This window comes from Eptesicus fuscus, chromosome 4 (genome assembly GCF_027574615.1).
Source record: "Eptesicus fuscus isolate TK198812 chromosome 4, DD_ASM_mEF_20220401, whole genome shotgun sequence".
NCBI lineage: Eukaryota > Metazoa > Chordata > Mammalia > Chiroptera > Vespertilionidae > Eptesicus > Eptesicus fuscus.
In genome coordinates this window covers 102180964-102205664 of record NC_072476.1, presented here as the reverse complement: position 1 = coordinate 102205664, position 24701 = coordinate 102180964, and the positions used below count along the sequence as shown (strand labels likewise).

General features: G+C 39.8%; 1 protein-coding gene across 1 annotated transcript in view; it reads right to left on the bottom strand.

Moving 5' to 3' along the window:
* Window positions 1-24701, bottom strand: part of HCN1 (hyperpolarization activated cyclic nucleotide gated potassium channel 1) — a 308732-nt gene that overhangs the window by 242561 nt on the left and 41470 nt on the right. Inside the window, exon 2 of the mRNA XM_054715271.1 lies at window positions 21545-21968. Coding sequence (XP_054571246.1) covers window positions 21545-21968 — 424 coding nt within the window. The remainder of the gene's footprint in view (window positions 1-21544; window positions 21969-24701) is intronic.

Below are 24701 nucleotides of genomic sequence, written 5' to 3'. Positions count from 1 at the left end.
GGCCCGTCCTAGTGAGAAGGTAAGCGTAGAGGGATGTAAATAACTTCAGCTAAAGGTGTGCAGGAAGGACCTCTCTGAGAAGGGAGCATCTGAGCAAAGTTTGGGGACACCAAGAACACAAGCCACACACAACTTCCTAAGGAGCGCCCACGGTTCGAGGAACAGAATTAAATCTAAGGAAGCCAGTGGATAATCTGAGAAGAGGGAGGGTCGCACACGCTGAGTTTGGAGGGGTGCGTGGGGCCCAGATCGGGCAGGGTCCTGGTAGTCATGCTAAGGTGTTTGGATGTGACCATAAGTTATTGGAAGGTTTTAATCAGAGGATTCAGAGGAGGCCAAGTCCAATTTGGAAAAAAAGGTAAAATAACATCACAGGAAAGATTAGATAGATATAATATATATGTAGATAATCATTTGCCTACATATATGTGTGTGTGTGTGTGTGTAGATATAATATATATGTAGATAATCATTTGCCTACACTTCTATGCCAAATATATTTCTCAAAGTCAGGTGCTTAAGAGCTGATGCTGAGTAAGACGACTGTGCCTTCAGGCAGAAAGGAACACAGTTCTGTGATTCTGATTTCATCTTGTTCTTCCTCTAGATGACAGCTTTCTTTTGGTAGCTGACACTGAAATGCAGAGCCTGCACAATCAGCCTCTATCATGCCACGTCACTGGAAGGCTTCACATCTGAACAGCAGGGCTGGCTCCTCTCACCGAGTGACATGTGTCATTTCTCTCCCAGAATAACCAGGGAATGAAGGCATGTGACCAGGGGCATGGTGAAATATGGACACATCGTGTTCTCGTTCACCCTCTTGATTGGCTTGAAACTGAGCTATCCCTCCAAGTGCTGCTCCGTGGACTGGGCACGGCCACGGGGAGTTTTTCACTGATCTTAGGAAGCAAGAGTTTTTCACCAACTGTGCTTCCTACATTTCCATGTGACACAAAATTGTAACTAATAGTAGAGGGCTGAATTTTGCGGTGTCCAAATAAAGAGCTAACTTATCTACCTTATGTCACACATGTGCTTTAAGAAGAAAATAAATTCCTCATCTACGAAATAAAATCTAGGAACCACTGATTGAGGGCACAGAGTCATGATAAGATCCAGCCTACCATGTGTGTGTTTATCAAATAATGTTTACCTTTAGGTAAAACAGGCTTGATGGCATCAAACTTACGTTTACTTTGAGTGTCAGGAGAGGCAATTAGGTTACTGGTTGCCATTATCCATAAGTTTGGGTAGCAGAGTAATGTCATACCATAATCCCAAATATGGTATTTCTTAAAAGAGTCATCATTCCGTGGTTTCATAAGCCGTGAACAAACAAAGTATTAGTAATATTCTCAGTGTATCTGTGAAATGGTAGATACTGTTATTTAAATATATTGCATTTTGTTTATGGAACCTATATAAGCTAGAGACAAAACGAACAACATATGGACAGCCACCAGGATACAAAACTGGCAAACTAGCAGCTTCTTGGACACTTCAGTCTATAAAAAGCACCAGAACATCTTTAGCATAAATATGCAATAAAATGCCAGTCAACTTGTGTTTCCAAACTTGGTACTTTATACTTCCCTTGGTGAAATAAATGTTGGCCCTATAATGTCAAGGTAGAGAATACCAGGAGTGGAACTTCAAAACAGCAAACAAATTTTAAAAATACCTGAAAAGTTAGTGTCTCCCTAATGTCACTGAACATTTTTTTAAAATATGTTTTATTGATTTTTAGAGAAAGAGGAAGAGAGAAGGATAGAAACATTGATATGAGAGAAAAAGAAACATTACCTATTAGTTGCCTCCTACACGCCCTCTACTGGGAACTGAGTCTGCAACCTGGGAATCGAACTGGGGACCACCTGGTTCATGGGTCGACAACCACTGGGCCATACAAGCCAGGCTCAGTGAGCATTTTTCATGACATATATGAGCTCACAGATGATCAAAAGCCTGACTCATTGGGAAGAGAAGATTGAAGGCCAGGCAATGACAAGCCTGGAGAAGCTATTTGAAATTACTCACCCAGACTAATTCTCTACAGAGGTGAAGGAGCTCAGACCAGAGGAAAGGAGTTAAGAATATTATCTAATCTAAAGACCGTTTCAGTTATGTGCTCAGAAAGATGAATACAGATTTAAGAGCTAGAGGCATTACAAGGAAAATGACAGTCACTGAATAAACATTATCATGGTGGAACCATTGTCAGTAGGATATGTTTTACAATTTCTCAAGGTTACTTAATGCTCATACTATTATTTATATTCCCTAATCATTTTTATTCTTGTTATGCTATAAAACTATTATATCACCTTGGCCAATTTGGGTCAGTGGTTAGAGCACTGGCCCACAGATTGAATGGTTGAGGTTCGATTCCCAGTCAAGGGCATGTACCTCAGTTGCAGGTCCAATCCCCAGCCCCGGTTCGGGTTCCTGCATGCGGGAGGCAACCAATCAGTGTGTCTCTCTCATATAGATGTTTCTCTCTCTCTCTCTCCCCTTCCTCCCTCCCTTCCACTCTCTCTAAAAATCAATGAAAAAATATCCTCGGGGGAGAGTAAAAAAACACACAAACTATTATATCAAACAAAGGGCTTTGTGTGTCATAGTGTATGCACAATACTGGGAGGTTAAATACTGAGCATCTGATGCAGATTCAAATATTTAAAGGAGGAAGGCTGTGGCTGCAGTTTCCTTTGAAATGCAGAGAAGAAAAAATCTGATAGGTGATTAGACAGTAATTGTCAGCAAAGTTAGTAGAATGTTAAAGAATCTAGGTGGCGGGTATATGTGTTCACTGTGAAATTCAAGATTTCTACTTTTTTTTTAGAAAATTTTCACAATACTTGTTTGCAAAAAGTTAAACTCTTAAAAAGAGCTGCTATTCCAGAAGAAACTAAGACAGTTGTTAATGGGTAAGTCCATGGATGTGAAATGTCATATATCTTAACTCTTCAGATGAGTTCATCATTTGTTTCTGCAAAGGGGCACCAAAAAGGGTAGTTATAGTTTAACCAAGATCCATAAACATATTTTTTTTCTGATTATTCCTTTTGTTTATTATACAACTTTAAAATATGCTCACTACCCTCACTGAATACATTTTATCCTGAAGTATTTTTGTACTGGCAGAACCATTTGGTTGAGATTAGAACTACTTCTCCTCAGGATCAGAAGGATGGGGTTAAGAATGAGCTAGAACTACATCTGTTCTGAAAATGCTTATTGATAGTAGAAATGAAAACATAGTAAAAAAAAAAATCCTTTTAAAGTATCAGTTTAAAAATGGAATGAAAACAACAACAACTTTAGCCTGGACTGTCATGCTTCCTCATGCTCCTTCCTTCTAAAAGTGATCAGTGACAGGTAAATAAATGCACTCTTATTCTACAACTAGAGGCCCGATGCATGAAATTCATGCAAGAGTAGGCCTTCCTTCCCCCGTCTGCTGGCACAAGCTTCCTTCTGGCACCCGGGACCCGGGCTTCCCTCCAGCCGCCAGCAGGCACCTGGGGCCCGGGCTTCCCTCGCAGCCCTGGCTTCCTCCAGAAGGATGTCCAGTCTAATTAGCATATTATGCTTTTATTATTATATATAATAAAATTGTTAGCTATTTGAATTAATAAAATAGGCTCTAGGCCACTTGAATATGTTTGGTATTCTTAGGGAAAAGAGGCGTGAGTTGTCATGGGCCTCTTCCAGACTGCCCGAGATGACAAACTGAACGCAGGTGTTACTTTGTATTGTGGCCGAGAATTATTTTTGGAACCCTTTGTCCACAAAAGGGGGAAGCCTTATGTTTGGCACACACATTGTCCACCTTGAGCGAACTGACTGCTGAAATTCATCCAAAGCTCTGGGGATCCCAGTGTAGAAGGCAGGACTAACACACTACAGTTGTTAAAATTTAAAGGGCTATAATTTAAGCCCACTCATGGCTGGTTAAGCACGCCACTGAGTAAGCAAGGTCACCTTAATGATCGTCACTTTTTCCATGAAGAAGCTTTCTCTGATGCACACATTTATTCTGCTTGCCTGGTCCTTCTATACAGACATACTGCAGAAAGCAAATGATGCCCTAGATCACAACTGTGCTCCATCCACACATAATGTAACTTTACATTGCAAAAATTAGGATGATCTTGTTCTTTCAAATATACCATACCCTACTCTGAAAAGAAAAGCCTCTCTATGAAATCTGATTTTTGAAACAAGGCATACCACTCTGATTCTGCCCATAATGGAATAACAGGGACCAGGCTTCCCCTCCAGCTTTAAACCACCAGACAACCTGACAAACTGCACAAAACAATGGTTTTCAGATCTGGGACCAGGGATCTCAAAAGAATAACCCCTAGAGGAAGAGGACAAATCAGGTGAACCCTAACCGTGCACCAGTTCCCTGCCTAGAGAGGACACAGTGCAGAGAAAGGGGATACAAAGGGAGCTCAGCAATCTCGCAGAGCTGAGAGTGAGGCTGAGAGTGAGAGTGAGAGACAGGGAGGTCCTGCTGGCTGGGATTTGTAAGGGAAAATACCAGCTGGAGGAGCTGCCCAGAGAGAAAGCTCAAAGGTCAGCAGAGGGATCCCTTGGAGTCTGGCTGAGTACTGATCGGCACAGGCTTGTGAAGTCACTACAAAGGCCAAGGAAAGAACCATCCAAAAGGAGTAGAAAAAAAGAAAACACATGAAGGCATAATGGCGAGTATTTTCACAAGTTTCCTGAAAACTATCACCTAGAGATCCGAAGCACTCAACAAACTTCAAGTAGAAGAAACATGGAGAAAACCACACTAAGGCACATAAAAATCAAACTGTTAACAAGCAATGATAAAGAGAAAATCTTAAAAGCAGCCAGAGAAAAAAGTCATATTATGTCCAGTGAACAAATAAAAGAATGACATCAGTCCTCCCATCCATCAGAAACAAGGCAGACAGAGAACAATCAAGTGGTATCTTCTTATCTAAACGAAAAGTGTCCTCTTGGCATTCTATATGCAGCAAATATACTTCTCAAAAATCAGAACACAATCCTGGCAGCCAGGCATACAAAAGCAGAGACAATTCATCAACAGCACACCAGCACTATAAGATCTTGGGAGAGAAGGACAATTGATACCAGGCAGAAATTTGGATCTACACAAAGGAATGAAAAGCAATAGCAACAAGTTTAAAAAGCATTTTTTTCACTCTCTAAAAAATACCTTAAAAGACAATTACCCATTGAGAGCAAAAAGAATCACCATATATTTGGGCATTTATAACCAAATATAAATATAGTAATATATTTATAGTAATTTATATCATATAGTAAATTGTATGATAACAAAACTTGCTAGCAATGGGACATTGGAAATATAGTATTTCAAATTTGTTATACTATATATGAAATGGTACAATAATATTTGAATGTAGACTTTGGTAAGTTAAAGAGGAATATAGTAAGCCTTATAGCAAGCATTGGGGAAAAATGTAGACATGGTTACTAATTCAATAGTGGAGATAAAAAGATTCGTAAAAAAAATACAAAATTAGTATAAAAGGAGGCATGAGTATTGGAAAACAATAACAAAATAAACATGGGATCAATAGAAAACAATATCACGATGATAGATTTAAACCCAACTACAGCAATTTAAATGGTTTAAATTAGTTTATCAGGTTTGATACACAAGCACAAAGCAAGTTTCAACTATGTGGTGTCTACAAGATACACAGGTTGAAAATACAGCGTGGAAAAACTATACCATACAAATATTACCTATATAAAGGTCGAGTGGCTATATTATCATTAGACATTGCCTATAGAGATTAAAAAAGGTCATCTTATGAGAACAATCCACCAAAAAATACAAAAATCCTAACCATGGCTTCAAAGTACACGTAATAAAAACAAATGAAACTGAAAGGAGGAATTGACAAATCCAAAATTATTGGATTGGGTATTTTAACATCCCTAGCTCAAGAAATGCTAGAACAAGACAACGTGATAACACTGTTACTTGTCCTGACAACTATCAAACACTACAAACAATAGCAGCAGAAAACACATCTTTTGAGCGCATATAGAACACTCACTAATATGGACCTGCTATGGGACATTAAACAAGGCTCAATAAATTGGAACAAAGCATATATTTTAAAAATAATTCAAGTTATAATAGTAGTAGTATTTACCAAAAATTGTATTTGATTTTTAAGTACTTTCAAAGTCTAAAGTGTTTGAAAAATGAAGTCCAAATAAAAGGAATACATTTTAAGGAAAATAGATATATTATGTCACTCTTAACATCTAATTGTTTAATGATTGCATTTCAAGTGTTCTCAAAATTTCAAGCATAATTAGTTTTCCCTGTAAAATAATTATCCTAATTATATCACACAGAGGTTGGCAAAAGTAAGTTTACCGCTGTGAGTGCATGAAACTCAGAATTTATTCTTGCTTTATTAAATTATTGTATTATTTCCATACAAACAACTATAAACCTACATCTGCTCATCCCCTTTAAATTCATAACACTTATTGTTCTCTATTTGATTGGGCGAAGGTCTATAAATTAGCATTGTAATTCATTTTAGGGTGGAGGATAGAAAATTAAATTATGTAAATTTCCATCCACATTAAACTCACCTAAATCTGATGTTTGTGGGCTTGGAAATTGGTAGATCCATAAGTAGAATAATCTAAATTCCTATTACGTATGAGCTCACTTAGAAAAACTAAATAAAATAAAGACTCCTTTATAATTGATGCATCCAAGAAACATCTCGGAGGTAGCCACCCAGGGTGGTGCCAGTTCTCTCTCATGCCCAAAGGCATCTCCATCAGCTCTCTAAGCACTTTGTGAGCTTAGGAGGGATGCCATGTGGTAGCACCACCATAGTTTGACCAAAACTATCCATGAGAAAAAAAAAAACAATGAGATAACAAGCAGGTCCATGATTTTATTTTGAATAGATTCAAGTTTAATGCAAGTTAGTGACAGGCCAACTGAGTGACTGAGTGCAGACCTAACTGCCTCCATCTCTCAACTATTCCCACTCCTGAAACGGGGCTATTAAGCAAATGGCTCCAGTTCTTTGCCTCCTAGGAATGTGGTGGGATTGCTCTTCTTGATTTCTTGTGGCTGGGTGAGGACATGTGACAAATTTTGGCCAAATAGTTATAACAAGTGACATACATCACTTAGGGTCAGATCATTTAATTGCCCATCAAGACCCCCTAGAGCTTTTTATCCCTTGTGAAAAGGACTGACAAGGTCAAGAGGGAAGCTGCTTAGTCAGTCCCCACCCAGGTGTGAGGGGACAAAAAGCAGGACCACCAGCCTGCCACTGATGGATAGGTAGAGGGAGCAATGAACAGCTCTGCCCTGGGGGAAGCTGCTAAGATAAGACAATGATAACACTTTCAACACTGAAAAACAAAAGCAAAATGTTGTCTTCATAAAACCATTAACAACTCACAGACAACACACTGGGGAATGCTGAATGAGGTTTCTAAAAACTCTTACAGCACAGGCAAGCACTCTAAGGAAACCCTGTACAAATTTAATGACATTTTAATTTTCCTTTGCATCCCTAAGTTTGTAGTGTAAAATGTTTCCATGACTGAACTGCGCGGAAAATATTTTGATTGCTTCTTAAGGAAAATGTTGTTTGGATTATGTTTTTCCTTTAGAAAAATTTTAATAGCATAATTTGGAAAATGTTTATAAAGTAATTGTAAAATTCTGTCATATTTAAGTTATATTTTTTTAACCTGAAGTATTTACTTCCTATGTCAAGTAAGATAATTAAATAATATAAACTATCACCTGGAGATTTACACTGAGTGGCCAGATTATTATGATCTCTGAACGCATAATAATCTGGCCACTCAGTGTATATCCTATATAATAAAAGGCTAATATGCAAACTGTCCCCTCGACCAGGAGTTCGACCAGCAGGCAGGCCGGCCAACCATCCATGTCCCCCCGACCTGGCCAGGCTGGCCGAACCCCACCAATGCATGAATTCTTGCACAGGGCCTCTAATATATATATATATATATATATATATATATATATATATATATATATATATGTGTGTGTGTGTGTGTGTGTGTGTGTGTGTGTGTACACACATACACACACACACACTCTCTGAGTGGCCAGATTATTATGCATTCAGAGATCATAATAATCTGGCCACTCAGTGTATAGTAGGTACAAAGGAAAATAATTCATCTGATTGGTTTTATAAGTTAAATTATTTTGCCAATTTAGTCATCTTGTTAATCACTTTTGTTTTATTCATACAAATTTTTCCTCTATTTTGGAAAGAAGGAGTAAAATTATATAGCGATTCATGAATAGATAAGATCAGTGTTGCTCCAACCAGGGATCACACTGGTTTATTCACCCCAGCCATCAGATGAAAGAACAGGAAAATACTGTACAGACATAGTGGGTCGGGTTCCAAGGTTTACAGTGTGTGTCTGTGTCTCCTGATAAGAGACATATATTTTGTTTACCACAATTAAAAAAAAGTGACTAATAGGTATTTTCTTACACTCTTTGTTAGTAAATTTCTTGAGAAATGGGACAGAAAAGGAGGACAGGGAAAATTTCCTACTTCCATAAAGGTAAAAGTGGTAAAAGGAACTCACAGTATTGGCGCAGGGCCTTGCTTTCTCCGGGAGCAGGGAGAAGGGTTGATTTCCTGAGGGCAGTGATTAGAGACCTCTCACCTCTTTGAAGAATAGGTATTGTTATGTAATCTGAGATTCATTGGGGTAATTTCACTGCTTGGTGATTCTCTGGACAAGAGCAACAACAACAACAACAACAAAAGTAACATTAAAGAATAGTCCTAAGATTGAAGGACATTTGAGATGAGCTTCCGGTGGAAATATTTTCCTTTTTTTTTTTCTCAGGGAAATCTACCAACATATGATTCCTCAAGGAATCCTAGGAAATCCTCAGTGATACGGCCATGGCCATCATGTTAAAGGTCACTGGAAACAGGAAGCACAATGAAAATGAGTGATGAGTGCAAAATGTGGAGAAAATTCAAGCATCTTGAGTGGAGGTGGTACAGAATAACCGATTCGCTGTTGGTACTCATGTCACTAAATGCAGCTCAGTTGCTTCCTATCTAATATGAACTGTCTACTCAGTAACTGTGATAATGCATTTTCTGGTTCAGAGTCTCATGCAAGAGCATCCAAACTACATGCAGAGTGAGAGAGCAAGAGAGACACAATCTAGGTCCTTTTTTGCTAAATTCTCTTACTGTTATACAGCATGTAATACTGCGTATGAAATTTAAGTATACTTGTTCTTCTTCCTAATAAACTTTCAACATTTAAGAATCATCCATTAATTTTGATGATTGGAAAGAAAGGAAAGGTTTTCAGATTCCAAAACGAGGAAGTCATTTTGTAATCTCAAAGAAGTATTAATATTATTTTTAATGAAATTGATTTTCCTGTTTGTAAAACTCAGCAAAGTTCACATTATAGGAAAGCATGGCATTAAACAGCCCTTTCTGTTTCACTCTCTAATGACAGGATGGTAAATATCTGGCTCAGACACCACTCCCTGTGCTGCTCCACGAGTTGGCTTTATGAACTGACAGTGGAGCTCTCTCCAACTGAGCTGACATGTCGTCAGAGAATCATGCTGGAAATCTTCCACGCAAGGATTTCCAAACTACAGCTGCTTACATGATTGTTGATTTCCTTTCTAACTCCTCCACTAAATTACAAATTCCCTTTTAGCTGTAGTTATTAATTATTCATCGTTGTAGTCCCACATGTAGGACAGTGCTCAGAATCTAGAGGGTGGGCAATTAATATATATTAAATACTATATTTGGAGATAATATAAATATATGAAATTTGCAAATGAGAAGTCAGGAAAATATTTAACTACATAGTCTCTTATTTTTATTTATAATTTACTAGAGGCCCGGTGCACGAAATTCGTGCACGGGGCGGGGGCTGTCCCTCAGCCCAACCTGCACCCTCTCTAATCTGGGACATCCCTCTCACAATCCAGGACTGCTGGCTCCCAACTGTTCATCTGCCTGCCAGCCTGATCACCCCCTAACCACTCCCCTGCCAGCCTGATCGACGCCTAACTGCTCCCCTGCCGGCCCGATTGCCCCTAATTGCCCTCCCCTGCTGGCTTGGTCACCCCTAACTGCCCTTCCCTGCCAGCCTGGTTGCCCCTAACTGTCCTCCCCTGCAGGCCTGGTTGCCCCAACTTCCCTCCCCTGCTGACTCGGTCACCCCTAACTTCCCTCCCTTGCCAGCCTGGTCATCTCCAACTGCCCTCCCCTGCCTACCCAACTGCCCCTAACTGCCCTCCCCTGCTGGCCTGGTTACCCCTAACTGCCCTCACCTGCCGGCCTGGTCACCCCTAATTGCCCTCCCCTGCAGGCCTGGTCCCCCCCAACTGCCTTCTGCCGCAGGCCTGGTCCCCCCCAACTGCCCTCACCTGCAGGCCTGGTCCCCCCCAACTGCTTTCCCCTGCAGGCCTGATTGCCCCCAACTGCCCTCCCCTGCTAGCCATCTTGTGGTGGCCATCTTGTGTCCACATGGGGGCAGCCATCTTTGACCACATGGGCATGGCCATCTTGTGTGTTAGAGTGATGGTCAATTTGCATATTACCTCTTTATTATATAGGATAATAATTTATAACAATAAAAGCGTAATATGCAAATCGACCAAACAACCAAACAGCAGAATGACCATCTGGAAGACCTTCCAGATGACCATGCTATGACATGCACTGGCACCAGGCCAGCCAAGGCAGGGTGCGATGCGATTGGTTGGGGGGCCCGCCATCGACCCACAATTGCCCCGCAGAAGGAGGCCCAGGCCACCCTCTGTGGGGTGATCAATTGGGGGCTCCACGATCAATAGTCCCAAAGAGGGAGGCCCAGGCCACCCTCTGTGCTGGGTGATCGATCACGGAGCCCTGGCCAGGTGGGCGGGGCCTCCCTTTGCAGGGTGATCGATCTGCAGGGCCTGCAATCAATCTCCCGGCAGAGGGAGGCCCAGGCCACCGGCCAGCAACGCTATGGCGCTGTGTGCGGGGCCAGCCAGTGATCGCCCTGCAGAGGGAGGCCCAGTCCAGCCAAGTGATCGCACCCCACGCCTGTTGCCTGCAGAGGGAGGCAACTGGTGGCAGGGGAGGAGGGGGAAGTGCTGCACAGATGGCAAGCAGTGGCAGCCCCAATAGGCCCTGATTGCTGTCCAGGCCTAGGGACCCTACCCGAGCGGTCCCAGATTGTGAGAGGGCCCAGGCTGGGTTGAGGGACAACCTGCCCAACCCCCGTGCACAAATTTCTTGCATCGGGTCTCTAGTAGTCTATAATTACATATACAATGCTTAACTGGATATATAGAATTGTATGTTTAAGAAACGTGCTACTAACTAGAATTATTTCAAAAACAGTAGCATTTTGCTAACTTTCATCTGGAGCCATATAGTGAATTAATTTCAAGACACTGGAGATTCTTAGAACATCTGAAATAACAATTCACCTAAATGGAAAGGGGGAGGGATGATTTACTTGGTAAAATTCCCAGCAATAACACTTTGAAACACTGAAACATTCATCTTTGACATTAGGCAAATACTGGTAATTTGGCTGAAGGGAAGGGAAAGTCTCTAGCAAAACTGATTTTTTTTTTTTTTTTATCATTTGTTGGTGTCCTGCGTCTTCTCTGCAGCCCAACTGAACTTCTCATATCCCGGTGGGACCCCTCTCTGATACAAATGCACCTCTCACTCAAGCTGGGACACCCGTATTCATTTATCTATCTCGTTTGCACAGAGACTTCCTCTCAGCTATTTGAGAATTACTTTCACTGCCTGTCAACCTATAGCCTACTAAGATGCTATCTCTGTAATGGCTTAGACTATATTTGAAGTTCCTATCAGATACTTTTGAATCTGAGAAAGCCATAGAACATATGAGAATCATTCCCCAATGGTGTTGTTAATGTCACAGTTCCTAAGAAACCATGCCTGAGAGCAGAAATCTCATCAGTCACGTAGGACTTTAGAGTCCAATACACATCCTGGGCCTTGTAAGTCAGGAAAGTGAACACATATACTTCTTTTGGAATCCAGCCATCCATGCTCTGATATTATTCTAAAGTCAATAATTTATGGGAGCCTTCAATATCATAAGTCAACAAGGTCTTCAATAACTCTTTCCTAATAAATGTATTAGCAATTTTTGGTAATTATAGTCATTATAAAGTTATTTTGCTTTTATAACAAACATATGCTGAGGGGGATAGGGGTGGTAACTCTCCACCAGGTTAGGACTATCTAAGGTCCTTCTCTTCAGTGTCATGGAGACAAGCACGTTCTCACAGGGCAGAACTGCTTCCCGCTGAACCGCAACCTCCACAACATTAGTGATTCTCCAAACAGGATTGTTAGAGCCTCGTAGGTAGTTACAGCTCTGGGGTTCTAAATTTCAAAGCTCTCACTGCTACCTTTTACTCTCTGGTCTGACCCAGAATATTGAGGAAGATGAGAATTTCATTCTTCCAAAACTTCTCTGGAAAAAAAAATCCATAAAATAATTTGTCTAATTACATCTTACACTAATATGTTCTCTAGACTTTTAATTTTAGAGTTTATAAAGCACTATAAATGAATGTCCTCTTCGATTTTTAAAGCAACCATATAATCCAAGTAAAAGCCATCATCCACATTTTTAAAATGAGAGAAAAGTGTCCACAGAAGGTATTTCTGACTTTCACTCCAATTTAGCTGAATTTCCTTTATTTTATATGTTCACCCAACTCATCTCCACAACATTAAGAACAAAAAGAGCAGCACACTAAGATAATCAGCATTATTGCAAACATTCCCTCTGATGACCAATCTTTATAGGAAACCACTCCTGACAAATCAGATTATCTCAGAATAGCTACTATTGGCTTACTTCACAACTGCTTTAAATTACATGGAACCCTGGAACTAGTTTCCAGAATCCTTCCTCAAAGTCTACTTTCACTTTAAGATGTAATAAGAAAAAAGATTTTGACTCTCTTGAAAAAAAAAAATGGCCTAAATGGCAGACTTAACTCAAAATAGCCACCAGAATTATATAACCAACCAAATGCATTTCCTTTTCACACTTAAGACAGGAGTCCTCTCATAAGAAATCTAAAGTGCATACATCAGCAAGACAAAAAGAGAAGTCAAAGTAGGTCTCTCTCTGTGATTACCCGGTGCAAATGAAGGATCTACTTTGATTTATTCTTTGAATTTTCATAACAATTACAATGTTTTATAAAACACTTTCTGTGACAACTTCTGATATATTTCAATGACAATGCTTTGCCCAATGAAATATGAATCAACTCCTACTTTTAACATAATGCAAGCCTAATTTTGCTTCCCAAAATATTTCAAATAAGTAAAACATACTTTTGACTTGGATCTAACTAAAATGAAGACTGATTTATTAGAAACTGACACAATAAGCACCCATTTGCCCCCTCCCCGCCCCCGCCCAATGATTAGGTAATTAGACTCAACAGTTCCTGCAGAGATGAGATTAACATCACCTCGTTGTTTATAACAACAAAATATTCTTGGGCACTACTGTACCACTTTCAGTAATGTCATGTCTCATCACACCTGTCTTGTTTGTAGGTGGTATACAAGACCAACCAAGTGACCAGTTCAACTGAGATCATTCCCCAGAGATTAAAGTAACACATGCTTATTAGGAAACATTCTGGCAGTTGAACCAGAATTAGGGTTTAAACCAGAATCACATCACAAATCATGTGTCCAATCGTGACGAACCAATGACATTCCCAATTTGTACACCAGTAGCACATAGATGAGTCCACAATAGCAGTAGTAATAATATATGCTGAATCTGCAAGCTCAATGAAGGGGGAAATCTGAGACATTTACCCAGACACTTCAGTTAAGTGTAAGGCTGAATGCATTTTGTCCTAAATGTTGCCTGATTCATTTGTTGCTTCAATTCCTCATGTGGTATATTTTGTATAGAAAAAAAAAAATACAAAATAGCATTTGTAATACTTCCAATATTCCCTGAGAAGAAATAGAACATAATGTGCTTGAGGAGCTCAGCAGCTATCTTTCTAGGGATATCATCGCCATGAATATTGGAGGCACTGGGTTACATCGTTTTGAAACTTGGGATATAAGTCTGGGGTTTTTCAACATAGAGCCAGGGAAGTGTACAAAATATGCAAAACAGGGACACAAACTGGACCAATCACAACGCATTAAGAAAGTCTAATATTTTAATCTGGAAATAGTGGTGTGAACGTTTTAAATTTGATCTGATTGCTTTGGCATTACACTGAGATTTCCATGTGAAAAGCATTGGGCTATACCAATCTGCCTCAGGGCACTGACCAAGAACATTCATAAAGTATGTATCTTACTTCTAACACACATACATACCCACACCCACACATTGTTTATCAATATCATCAATTTCTCCTTAATTGTCTTGACCTAACATTTCACATCCAAATAGATCCCATCACATTGTACCTTACAATTTCAGGATATCTGCTAAAATACCTTTAAAAACACACAGTATATTACTAAAAACAATTCTCACAGAATACAAATGACTCTGCAGAAGGAACTTAACAAACTGTGTTCCATCTGAGAAGAAATTATAGATATAACAAATAATTTTTACCTATGTGACCATCTGAAGTCATCTATTTTATCTAGACATCGATAGCCAAGCAATTAGGTGATTATGAAGCAGTATAAATGAATAATTTCAAAGAAGACAGTGTTGGCATCTTAGAATCCTAAAGTAACATAACCAATAGAGGACATCTAGTGGTCTTTAGCAGAATCAATATTAGCCTGCCAAAAATATTTACACACACACACACACACACACACACACACACACACACACACACATCATAATGATAATTTCAGTAGGTGGGCTAATCAGAGAAAGATGATATCAGGATCTTATATTTCTACACAAAGGCACACATCAACTTATGTATCACAAGTAATTTTCATGTATCTCATTTAATTTAAACTTCACAACTGTTCTATTAAGTTTTAGTCATGAATCACTCATTTTAAATACTTCCACCCAGATTAAATAGAAAATATAAGGCACAATTTTAATAAACACACATAAATACTAGGTTCTAGTATAGGATCCAATTCACACCACCATATTTTGGTGGTTAGAAATGCTAATTCCTATCTAATAATAGAGTAACATGTAAATTACCATCACTCCGCTACACCCATGATTGGGCGGCGGGAGGCTGGGGGGCGGGACTCGGGGTGGCCTATCCGGCCATTGAGAGGCACGGATCCGCTGCCACTGAGGGGAGCTACCCTGCTGTTGAGAGGCGTGGCCCCCTGTGCCTCTCAACGACCAGATCCGCGGCCACTGAGGGAGCCTGCTGCGGACACCCAGCTGCGCCTCTCAAAGGCAGGGTAGCCAGGTGTCAGCGGCCGTTGAGAGGCGACTCCCGCCCCCTGCGCCTCTCAACAGCAGGGTAGCCCCCCTCAGCGACCGCGGACCATCAAAAGTGGGGGAGCTGGGTGTCTGTCTGCTCCGGCACCAGGCCTTTCAGAAGCCTCTGCCAAGCCGGAGGCTTCTGAAAGGCCTGGTGCACCAGCGGACAGGCACCCAGCTCCCCCCGCGAAAAGCGAAAGTGTGTAGGGGACCCTACACGTGCATGATTCAATCATGCACTGGGCCTCTAGACTTAAATATAATTGTATCACAATAATATAATTATATTAATATCATATTAATAATGTCAAATATAATTGATATTTAAATCATAAAGCTGACAAAATAAACTTTGCATATGTCCTGTTCATATTTTATTTTATACAAACACTGCAAGGCCAAGAATACATGGCAGAGATATCTAGAAAAGTATCCTGCTTGACATTAGCTGTATATAAAAAACACAAGTGAGGGGTAACTCTCTCCTGACTTCTCCTTAGCTCCATCCCCAGGGGCCTCCATTCCTCCTCACTCTGCATTCTCCATGTAAATCCCCTGCCTGCACTGCCTCAAGGACACCTTCCTGAGGAAGTCTACCATCAGCACAAATTCCTGTCTGCACCTCCCAATGCACCGCCTTACTGCCTGGGTTCTGGAGGTTGGGGACTGCTGGGCTAGGCTGCCTTCCTGGAATGTGCTCTTCTGCTCCCATTTTGCCAAGCCAGGTATTCCAGTCTCCAGCTCTGAAACTCATTCAAGCATGTCTGAAGCTCTCTTCTTGTACAAAGAAAACTCTGTTGATTCCCTCCAAGTATATATATTCATATAAATAAATAAATAAATAAATAAATAAATAAATAATAAATAAATAAATGATTTCAGAGAGAAAGGGAGAGGGAGAGGGAGAGATAGAAGCATCAATGATGAGAAACAATTATTGATTGGCTGCCTCTTGCACGTCCCCTACTGAGGATCAAGCCCGCAACCCTGGCATATGCCCTGCCCTGGAGTCCAACCATGACTTCCTGGTTCAGGGATCGACACTCAACCACTGAGCCACACAAGCCAGCATCACTCCCTTCTTTATGCCACCATTTACCACACCATCTGCGATTATGTCTGTTTTTTCCTACAAAGCTGGGGAATGCTTTGTATTCTCATGTGCTATCTCTGCAAACAGAAGCTACTTGGTCCATGCTTGAGAGTGAAGAACGGATATTCCTTTGCAATTACTTCGTGGATTTAGTGCATGGAGAACTGCTAGTGGACAGGCAGGCTCTGATAACCCACTGTGCTTAGAACTCTGTAGCTGTGCACAAGCAGATGCAATGGCAAAACCTGACACTGCCTCTTCCCCATAGACGTTTATGTCCATCAAGAGAAAAGGAACATGCATCGAAGCAAGCATCAGCAGCCAAGCAATCAGCAGAACAAATGCAAGAGCAGAGCCAGTAGAACCGCTCACAGTAGAGGGACTGACAATGTAAACTGTTTTCTGGAAATAAGTTTAAGTCTACTTTTTAAGGGAGTCATGGAAAAAGAAAGGCTTTCTAAATCTGAGGTGTGGCACATGCAAAATTACAGAAGCAGAAAGAACCATTCTCTGCAAGAGGCATTGTAAACAACAAAAAACAAAACACAAAAATCAGAAAGGAGTCCTTGGGTGCAAATAGGAAGTGACACGGTTGAGACGGGCTGGTTGGCTGAGGAGCCTGGAAGGCACAGCGAAGAAACACAGATTTGACGTGATAGGCAACAGGGAAGTTCTCTACACCCTAGCAGAGGGCAGCTTTACAGAAACAACGGTGCTTGCTCATGGCAAGCCTTGGAATACTTAAAAAGTGGAAGTAGTTACAGTATGTGTTGTGTAATTGTAGATAGGCAATTTACAGCAAGAGTTCGTTTCGAATATCAACCAAATAGAATGTTAAAATTAACCAAAGACAGAAACTGCGATCTGAATTAGCTCCCTGTGGAATAAATTTCCTGATTAACGCTCGGCTGTTAAACATCATCTGTTTATCAATTTGTCTCTCAGTCTGCATAAAAATCTAATATCGATTGCTTGTAGAAAATTGTGATGTCCCAGACACATTACTCATCCGAAATTGCTATAGACGTATACAAAGATGGAAACCACAAGCCCTCCCTCTTGCCCCAGAATGGATTTAGTTCATTGCGATGGGTCTAAAATCTATGCAAGGAAGGCTGAGGGAATAGTAAATGAGGAACAAAAGAGCAAGCATTATAGATATGTGTTCCAAAGGCTTAGTTATGATATAAGCATCATGCTTGTCCCACACTATTTTGTTCATTTCCCACGACATTAAATCCTAAAAACAGATAACCTCTACAGAATAGTATTTTTGTTTTCAATTGCTATTTCCAATATCTAATAATGTCAGAGATCATCCAATTTTGATAAAAAAACAAAAAACAACCCAATGGGCCGGGCAGCATTCAAGGTTCCTAGGACTCTTCACCTTCACTAACTGAATAATCTCCCACCCACTAAACTCTTAATCTTCCTTTATCTCTTCAGTGGCTTGTGAGGGCTAACAATTGTTAATATTCCATTTAATTTCCAAGGATTTCCTCACCATATGTCTCCCTCAGGAGGATCAGAGAGAATGGGTCACCCCTGTGATAGGCTACAGTAGAGCATTCTGCCATGGCTCACTGACTTTACTTGAAATAGAATGATAAAAGCAATGTTGAATGAAAGAAATGAATTTTAAAAAGCCAAACTACAAGGAAGATTCACCTCAGTTTTCTAGAGATGAGAGAAAGAGGCATTTTCTGGCCTGATTTATTGAAATAATTGTTCCAGGTTTTTACCTCACCTGACGATATATACATGCAGTTTCATGAAACTTTACACTGAAAATATCACTCAGAGAGAGTTCTATTTTTGCATCTTAAAGCCATTGATCTTATAATTGTCTTATGTAAACAACGTCCCTCCTGACTTCTTAACACCACGTGTTTCACAAATCTGTTGGCCAAATCAGCTTTTTCCTTGTACAGTAGCCACAACATTCAACTTTAGTCACGATAGTAACATAAGGACTAAGTTTTAAAGTTTCTCTATTTCATTCACGATTTCTCTAATTTATCTGGCTTTGGCGCTTCTTGTTGTTTTTCAGATGAACTAATTCAGACCAGAAAACACACACACACACACACACATACACACACACACACGCACAAAACATGTATCGCTGAAGACCAAAGCAGTTCCTATAGAAGGCAGCTGCGTTCCTTGCAAATGATTCAGTTAGAACAAGAGCAGTTTCCAGACTTCACGCATTACTTCCCCAAATTTGCTGAATTTAGCAGCAGCCAGCTTGGTACTCAAACACCCAGAATTCAGAGACATGTGGGTGAGCTCACATCTCCCTGCACAGTCTTATTCTACACCCTCCCAGGGCAACGGCTGCCAAGCTAGTTGTTGTATTTCTACTGGTAAACACATCCTTGTGGCATTTATCAAAGTCAGGGAGAGATTTGCCAGCCTGGAACCATGTAAGATCCTTTGTGATTTTGGTTTGAATCATGTAGGTGGTGAGGTCATGAATACATATTAAATTTTGGATTAATTATGACTGTCTCTTTCCTGTTTAACAGGATCACTAACAGACATTAAATATCCATGATGTGTGTGATATCATAGGAAGGTGGCATATAATCAAGGAAACATTCTTCACTTAAATGAGCTTATGGTTCATTTATTATCAAGGTCATTTATTTATACAAAAGAACCTGCCAACTCGCAGCTCTGGCCGGAGTGTGTTTGGTTACCAAATGCCTGTAAGTGCATATTAATCGCATTTCTCAGTCACAGTGGCCGCGAGCCTGAATCATGCATAGCATGGCATCTATACAACACCATCACGGTACACACAGCCAGGTGCCTGTGACCGCTGCCAGACGCCGGAGGACATCCCTTTTAGGAGTGTCCTCTGTGCCCGCGTGGCCTGCCATTTCATCCGATAGGCCACCATCTGTTCCCCCGGATGCTGTTCTCTAGGGTAACTGGGTTAAAACTACAAGACGCTGAAAAGCAGTCGCACTGCCCACTGCATTTTTAACTGACTGGGTATTTGTCTCAGTGACTCTTCATTACACAGGCTAGCCATTAATATTGTTTTGTGAAACCATGTTTTAAGAGGTAAATACTCATCTACATTTTTAAAATATATTTGTATTGATTTCAGAGAGGGAAGGAGAGGGAGAGCTAGAAACATCAACGATGCAAGAGAATCATTGATGGGCTGCCTCCTGCACACCCCCTACCAATCCAGCCTGCTACCCTGGCATGTGCCCTGACCAGGAACTGAACCATGACCTCCTGGTTCATAGGTCAACACTCAACCACTGAGCCACACCAGTTGGGCTATTCATCTACAATTTGTATTTAATACATAAAATATTGGGTATTAAGGTATTTGTCATTAGAAGAGTACACACAGGTTACAGCAAGAAGCTACAGGGTTTTGTGGTTAGGAGTATTGCCTCTGGAGTGGAACTGCCAAGGTTAGAATCCCAGCCCAGCCTGTTACTATGAATCTGTGCGAGCTACCAGAGTCACCGGGAAGCTTTAGTAAAGAGTCAAATATATTACCTGACATATAATAATTCCTCAATAAACATTAGCTATTATCCATAATCATCTTGGTCTGATGTCAATTTCAAATTGGTATAATAAAGTTTGAGAACCAAACATTAATTGCATTTCAGATAGAATGTACTACATAGACACAGATGAATCCAATCTCTCAAATGTGCTTCACTGGATTTTAAATATAACCCATATCCATATTTTAGGAACCATCCGTTCTCAGCCTTTTCAGCAACGTCTCACACAGTGTGCATGATCACATGGCATTTCCTGAAATCCTAGGAACTGAAACGCCATTGACAAGCACGCACAGAACATGGCTGTGGCCCCAAAGAAAGCAGAGCTGGTGCTCACAGAATTTCCATTTTCCGACTCATCTAAACCTAAATTCCAAAACACAATTCATCCTAAAAATGCTAAAATTAATTGCTGTAATGAGTAAAGTGACAATCCATAGCAAGTACATTGTTTTCTTGAGTGCAGACTTAGAAACTCTCAAAGCATTTTCAACCTTCAATAAAACTCAGGTGGTAATTTACAAAGGTAGACTTAGAAGGAAAAGAAAGTTAAGATGTTTAATACACAGACTCTGGAAGTAGGGACATGAACTCCTTTGTGTGGGATGGAACAATTCCCTCAGATCTAAGAAACTGCGCTGCTGAGCCCTCTCCGGTCCACAGACTGCCTGGGAACAAAGTTGCCCCTAGTCAGAAAAATACTGGCCAGGTTGACTGCACTTACCCGCTATGTTATTTGAGTTTTTTATGTACTAATTTTCCTCCTGGGTATGCTGTTTTTCAGTATTATGAAATGAACTAATAGGGAGAAACTAGCATAATTAATTACATGCAAAGCACAACAAAGAGCAAAATTAATATACTGAAATCACTCTTCACATATGTAATTCGGAAACACCCCCAAAATCTGTTTTCTTCAAACACAAATTCTCTGAAATTTCAATATTAGAGGAACCATATACCAGATTATCTCATAGAGCTAATGATAAAACTAGATTAGCAAATAGACTCCACATCTTTGTCAAATATTGTCCTGATGTATTCATATCAGATAAAAAATAAAAAAGAGACATTCACGAGGAAGGAGGGGTTGTATTGGTTTGAATAAAAAGTTTTTTGCTTAAAGTGGGATTGTTGGTAAAAAACTAAATTGATATAAAACAATAGTTTTAAAATCACGAATTTCTTTTCAGTTCATTCAAATCTAATATTTGACCATATCTTTTGAAGATACACATATATCACTTATGTACCAAAAAAATAAATAAAAAATTTATCCTTGAATTTCATAAACCTCATATATAGACCAGTTGTTCATTTTAAAACAGCCATCATTAACAATACGACCACATAGTGACTTTAAAAAGTAAAATAGATGTCTTACCTCCTCCCACTGATGTATGTATCTAATTAATCTTGAAAGTCGTAATAAACGCAAGAGACTGAGAATTTTTGTAAACCTCACGATGCGAAGTGCCCTGGCTGTCTTGTAAACTTCTGAATCCATTCCCTTTTCTACAATGAGGAAGATATAATCCACTGGGATTGATGAGATGAAGTCCACCACAAACCAGCTCTTTAAATAATTCATCTTGATCACTTTAGGGTCCAGGATGATTTCAGAGCTGTCTTCATTGACAGTCCCAGTCCTAAAATTCATGATCAGGTCCAAGAGGAAAACTGTATCTGAGGCCACGTTGAAAATAATCCAGGGTGTTGTTGTTTGTTCTGTGAAGAATGTGATTCCAACGGGTATGATGACCAGATTGCCAACCATCATTATAAGCATTATTAAATCCCAGTAAAACCTACAACAAATAAAACAATCAGATTTTTAGATGCAGGCAGCAACCAGACCATTCTCTCGCCCCCATAAAAGTTATTACTGATTTGTGGTTAATAAATGAGTGAGAGGACAAAGTGTTGGCTTTAGAAATAAGGTTACTAACTCCTTCCATTGCCACAAATTTAAATCTAAGTAAAATTAACATATTCCTAAAGCAAGGTATTGTGACTGAAGAATTCCAAAAAATATTTGATATCAAGTGTTATAGAAATAAATTAAAAAAACACCCATAACCCCATTTATCTGGTAAAGACCCAAAAAACACCCTCCCTATAAGCTAGGGAGAAGTATAAGACCAGAAGACCTAACTTAAAAAATGCTTTTGGTAAGATTCTTTGAAGGTGTTTTGAAGAACTTTATATGCCAAATTACCAATCATAGATTAGAATAAACAATAATAAACAGGGTGTGCTAAAATACCAGTACTGCAAATTTATCCATAGGAGATTAGGTCAAATATGAATTCTAGAACCGTCCCTAGCTTCACAGTACTCCAAATATGTATGCTTTATTCTTCTTTTGTTTGAAATAGGAAAACTAATATTTTTCTGAGGCTAAAAATAATTGAAGAGACTCTACTCTAGCTTTGAAACTAGAATCTATGTTTACTAACTATCTTTTGAAATATTCTTATCTCACCTTTCATTAAAATTGGGAGGAAACCAGGAACTTTCAGGTTATTCCAGGTTAATCTATTGTAACTAAATTCTTCAGAGATGATTATGTAATTTTCGTTTGTCTTCTTGCAAAGAATATTGACATTATAAATAGACTATTTATACTTGTGACAGTATATACTTATAACAATGAAAAAGCAAATGCACTGATATAACTCTTTAGTAAAGAAAAGTCTGAATAGACATGAGTTACTTTGTCCTGGTCATATGTGTCCTCTTTTGGAAGTTCAGTTGCATAAGAGACATAGAAATTTCTGTTCTGTTTTTATTTAACATTAATTCTCCCACTTAGATTATTTGAGCCACTTTTGGAAAGGCGTACATTTGCATAAACCTATCAAAGTTTCTACCATCCCTAATTATGAATTGCTCCTGGATTAAAGAAGTAGTATAAGAAAGAACTATAAAAGGCACTCTCCCCGCTTGTCTCCACACACCCCTCGCCCCCCAAGATCAGGTCAAAGGTAAACGTTGGTCATTTTAAAGATTTTACCAGCCTTTCCATCAAAATGTATCTAGACATTTAGGGACAAGCATACACTGCCATTTTCAATGCAACCTTCTCTTTCTCTTTTTTTCCTTCCCTCAATGGAAATATGCAAAATGTGTCCCTTAATATACTAAGGACAAATGGGAAATAGTGTAATAGCCATTTCACAAGGAAGTGATGTCCCTGAGCTCTAGTGTGAAATCGAGTGTGCACCGAGGATCCCCACCTTGTGGCCACTTTAAATCTTTTCTGTGGGCTCCTGTCTCTGGCCTCCCCAGAAGGCTGCTGTTCCCCTGGGTGTCAGACATAGTGGGCCTTTTACCTTCTACTCCACACAGACTCTTTGGGCAATACCATACACCCATCCATGTCTTCCATGGTTCACTTGTAACTGATGACTCCAGAAGCTTTATCTCTATCCACTGCTGCCTTTAAGCCTCATGACCAGCAGCCTATTGAACCTACCCCCTTGCCTATCTCACACTCTGGTTAAACAGCATACCAGGCCCCGATTCAACATCTCACCTCCCACATGTACTCCCCATGCCCCCTCTGTCAAGGAAAAGAAAAACTCTATACCTGATTTACAAGTCAGAAAGCTTGGAGCCATCCTAGATAATTCCCGGGCCTGAGTCTACTCAATCTCATGCTCAGTCACTGTGGCTGTTTGGTTTTAATACCTAAACATAAGGTGGATTCACCCATTTGCCCTTTATCATTCCCACTGCAGCTGCCTGTAACCAGAAATTCTTAAAGCGTTTGAATTTGAAGACAAGTTACTTAAATTCTCTAATACCAAATTGTCTCTTCTGTAAAATGAAGATTATTATAGAACCAAATGTGAACAGATTTATAAATAATATAAAATAATATATACAAATTACAGATCCTCGCATATAATAAACTGTAGACACAATGCTGGTGGCCTACTTAGTATTAATTTACCTTTCCTTTCCAAAACAATTCCATTTTTATGGGAGTAACCAGGAGCCCATTGAAAAATACTCCCTTTCATATGCATGTTTGTATTTTTGTCATTAAGAAAGAAGCTATTTTTAAGGAAAAATAATATTCTATCCATCTTAGTCAATAGAGGTGAAAAGGATAAAGTGCCACCCAATCTTTATTATTGCAATAATGTTTATCACACCATAGCTTTTTATTACCAGGATTTAATATGGTCTGAAGCCATTAGCTATATTGACATCATCATGAAGGTCCATTGATCCTTATCATTTCCTCTTAAAATATCATTGACTCTATTTCACAGATACAACTACAGGTCTGAAAATAGACTTTGCATAATATAACTCTTCAGTTAACATACATCCATTCATTCTCTGCTAGCCAAGAAAAATATAGTTAATATCCACTCAGAAGTGTTATGCAACTTCTGTTTTTAAAACAATGCATATGGGCCTAGCTCAGTGGTCGGCAAACTGCGGCTCGAAAGCCATATGCGGCTCTTTGGCCCCTTGAGTGTGGCTCTTCCACAAAATACCACGTGCGGGCGCGCACATACAGTGCG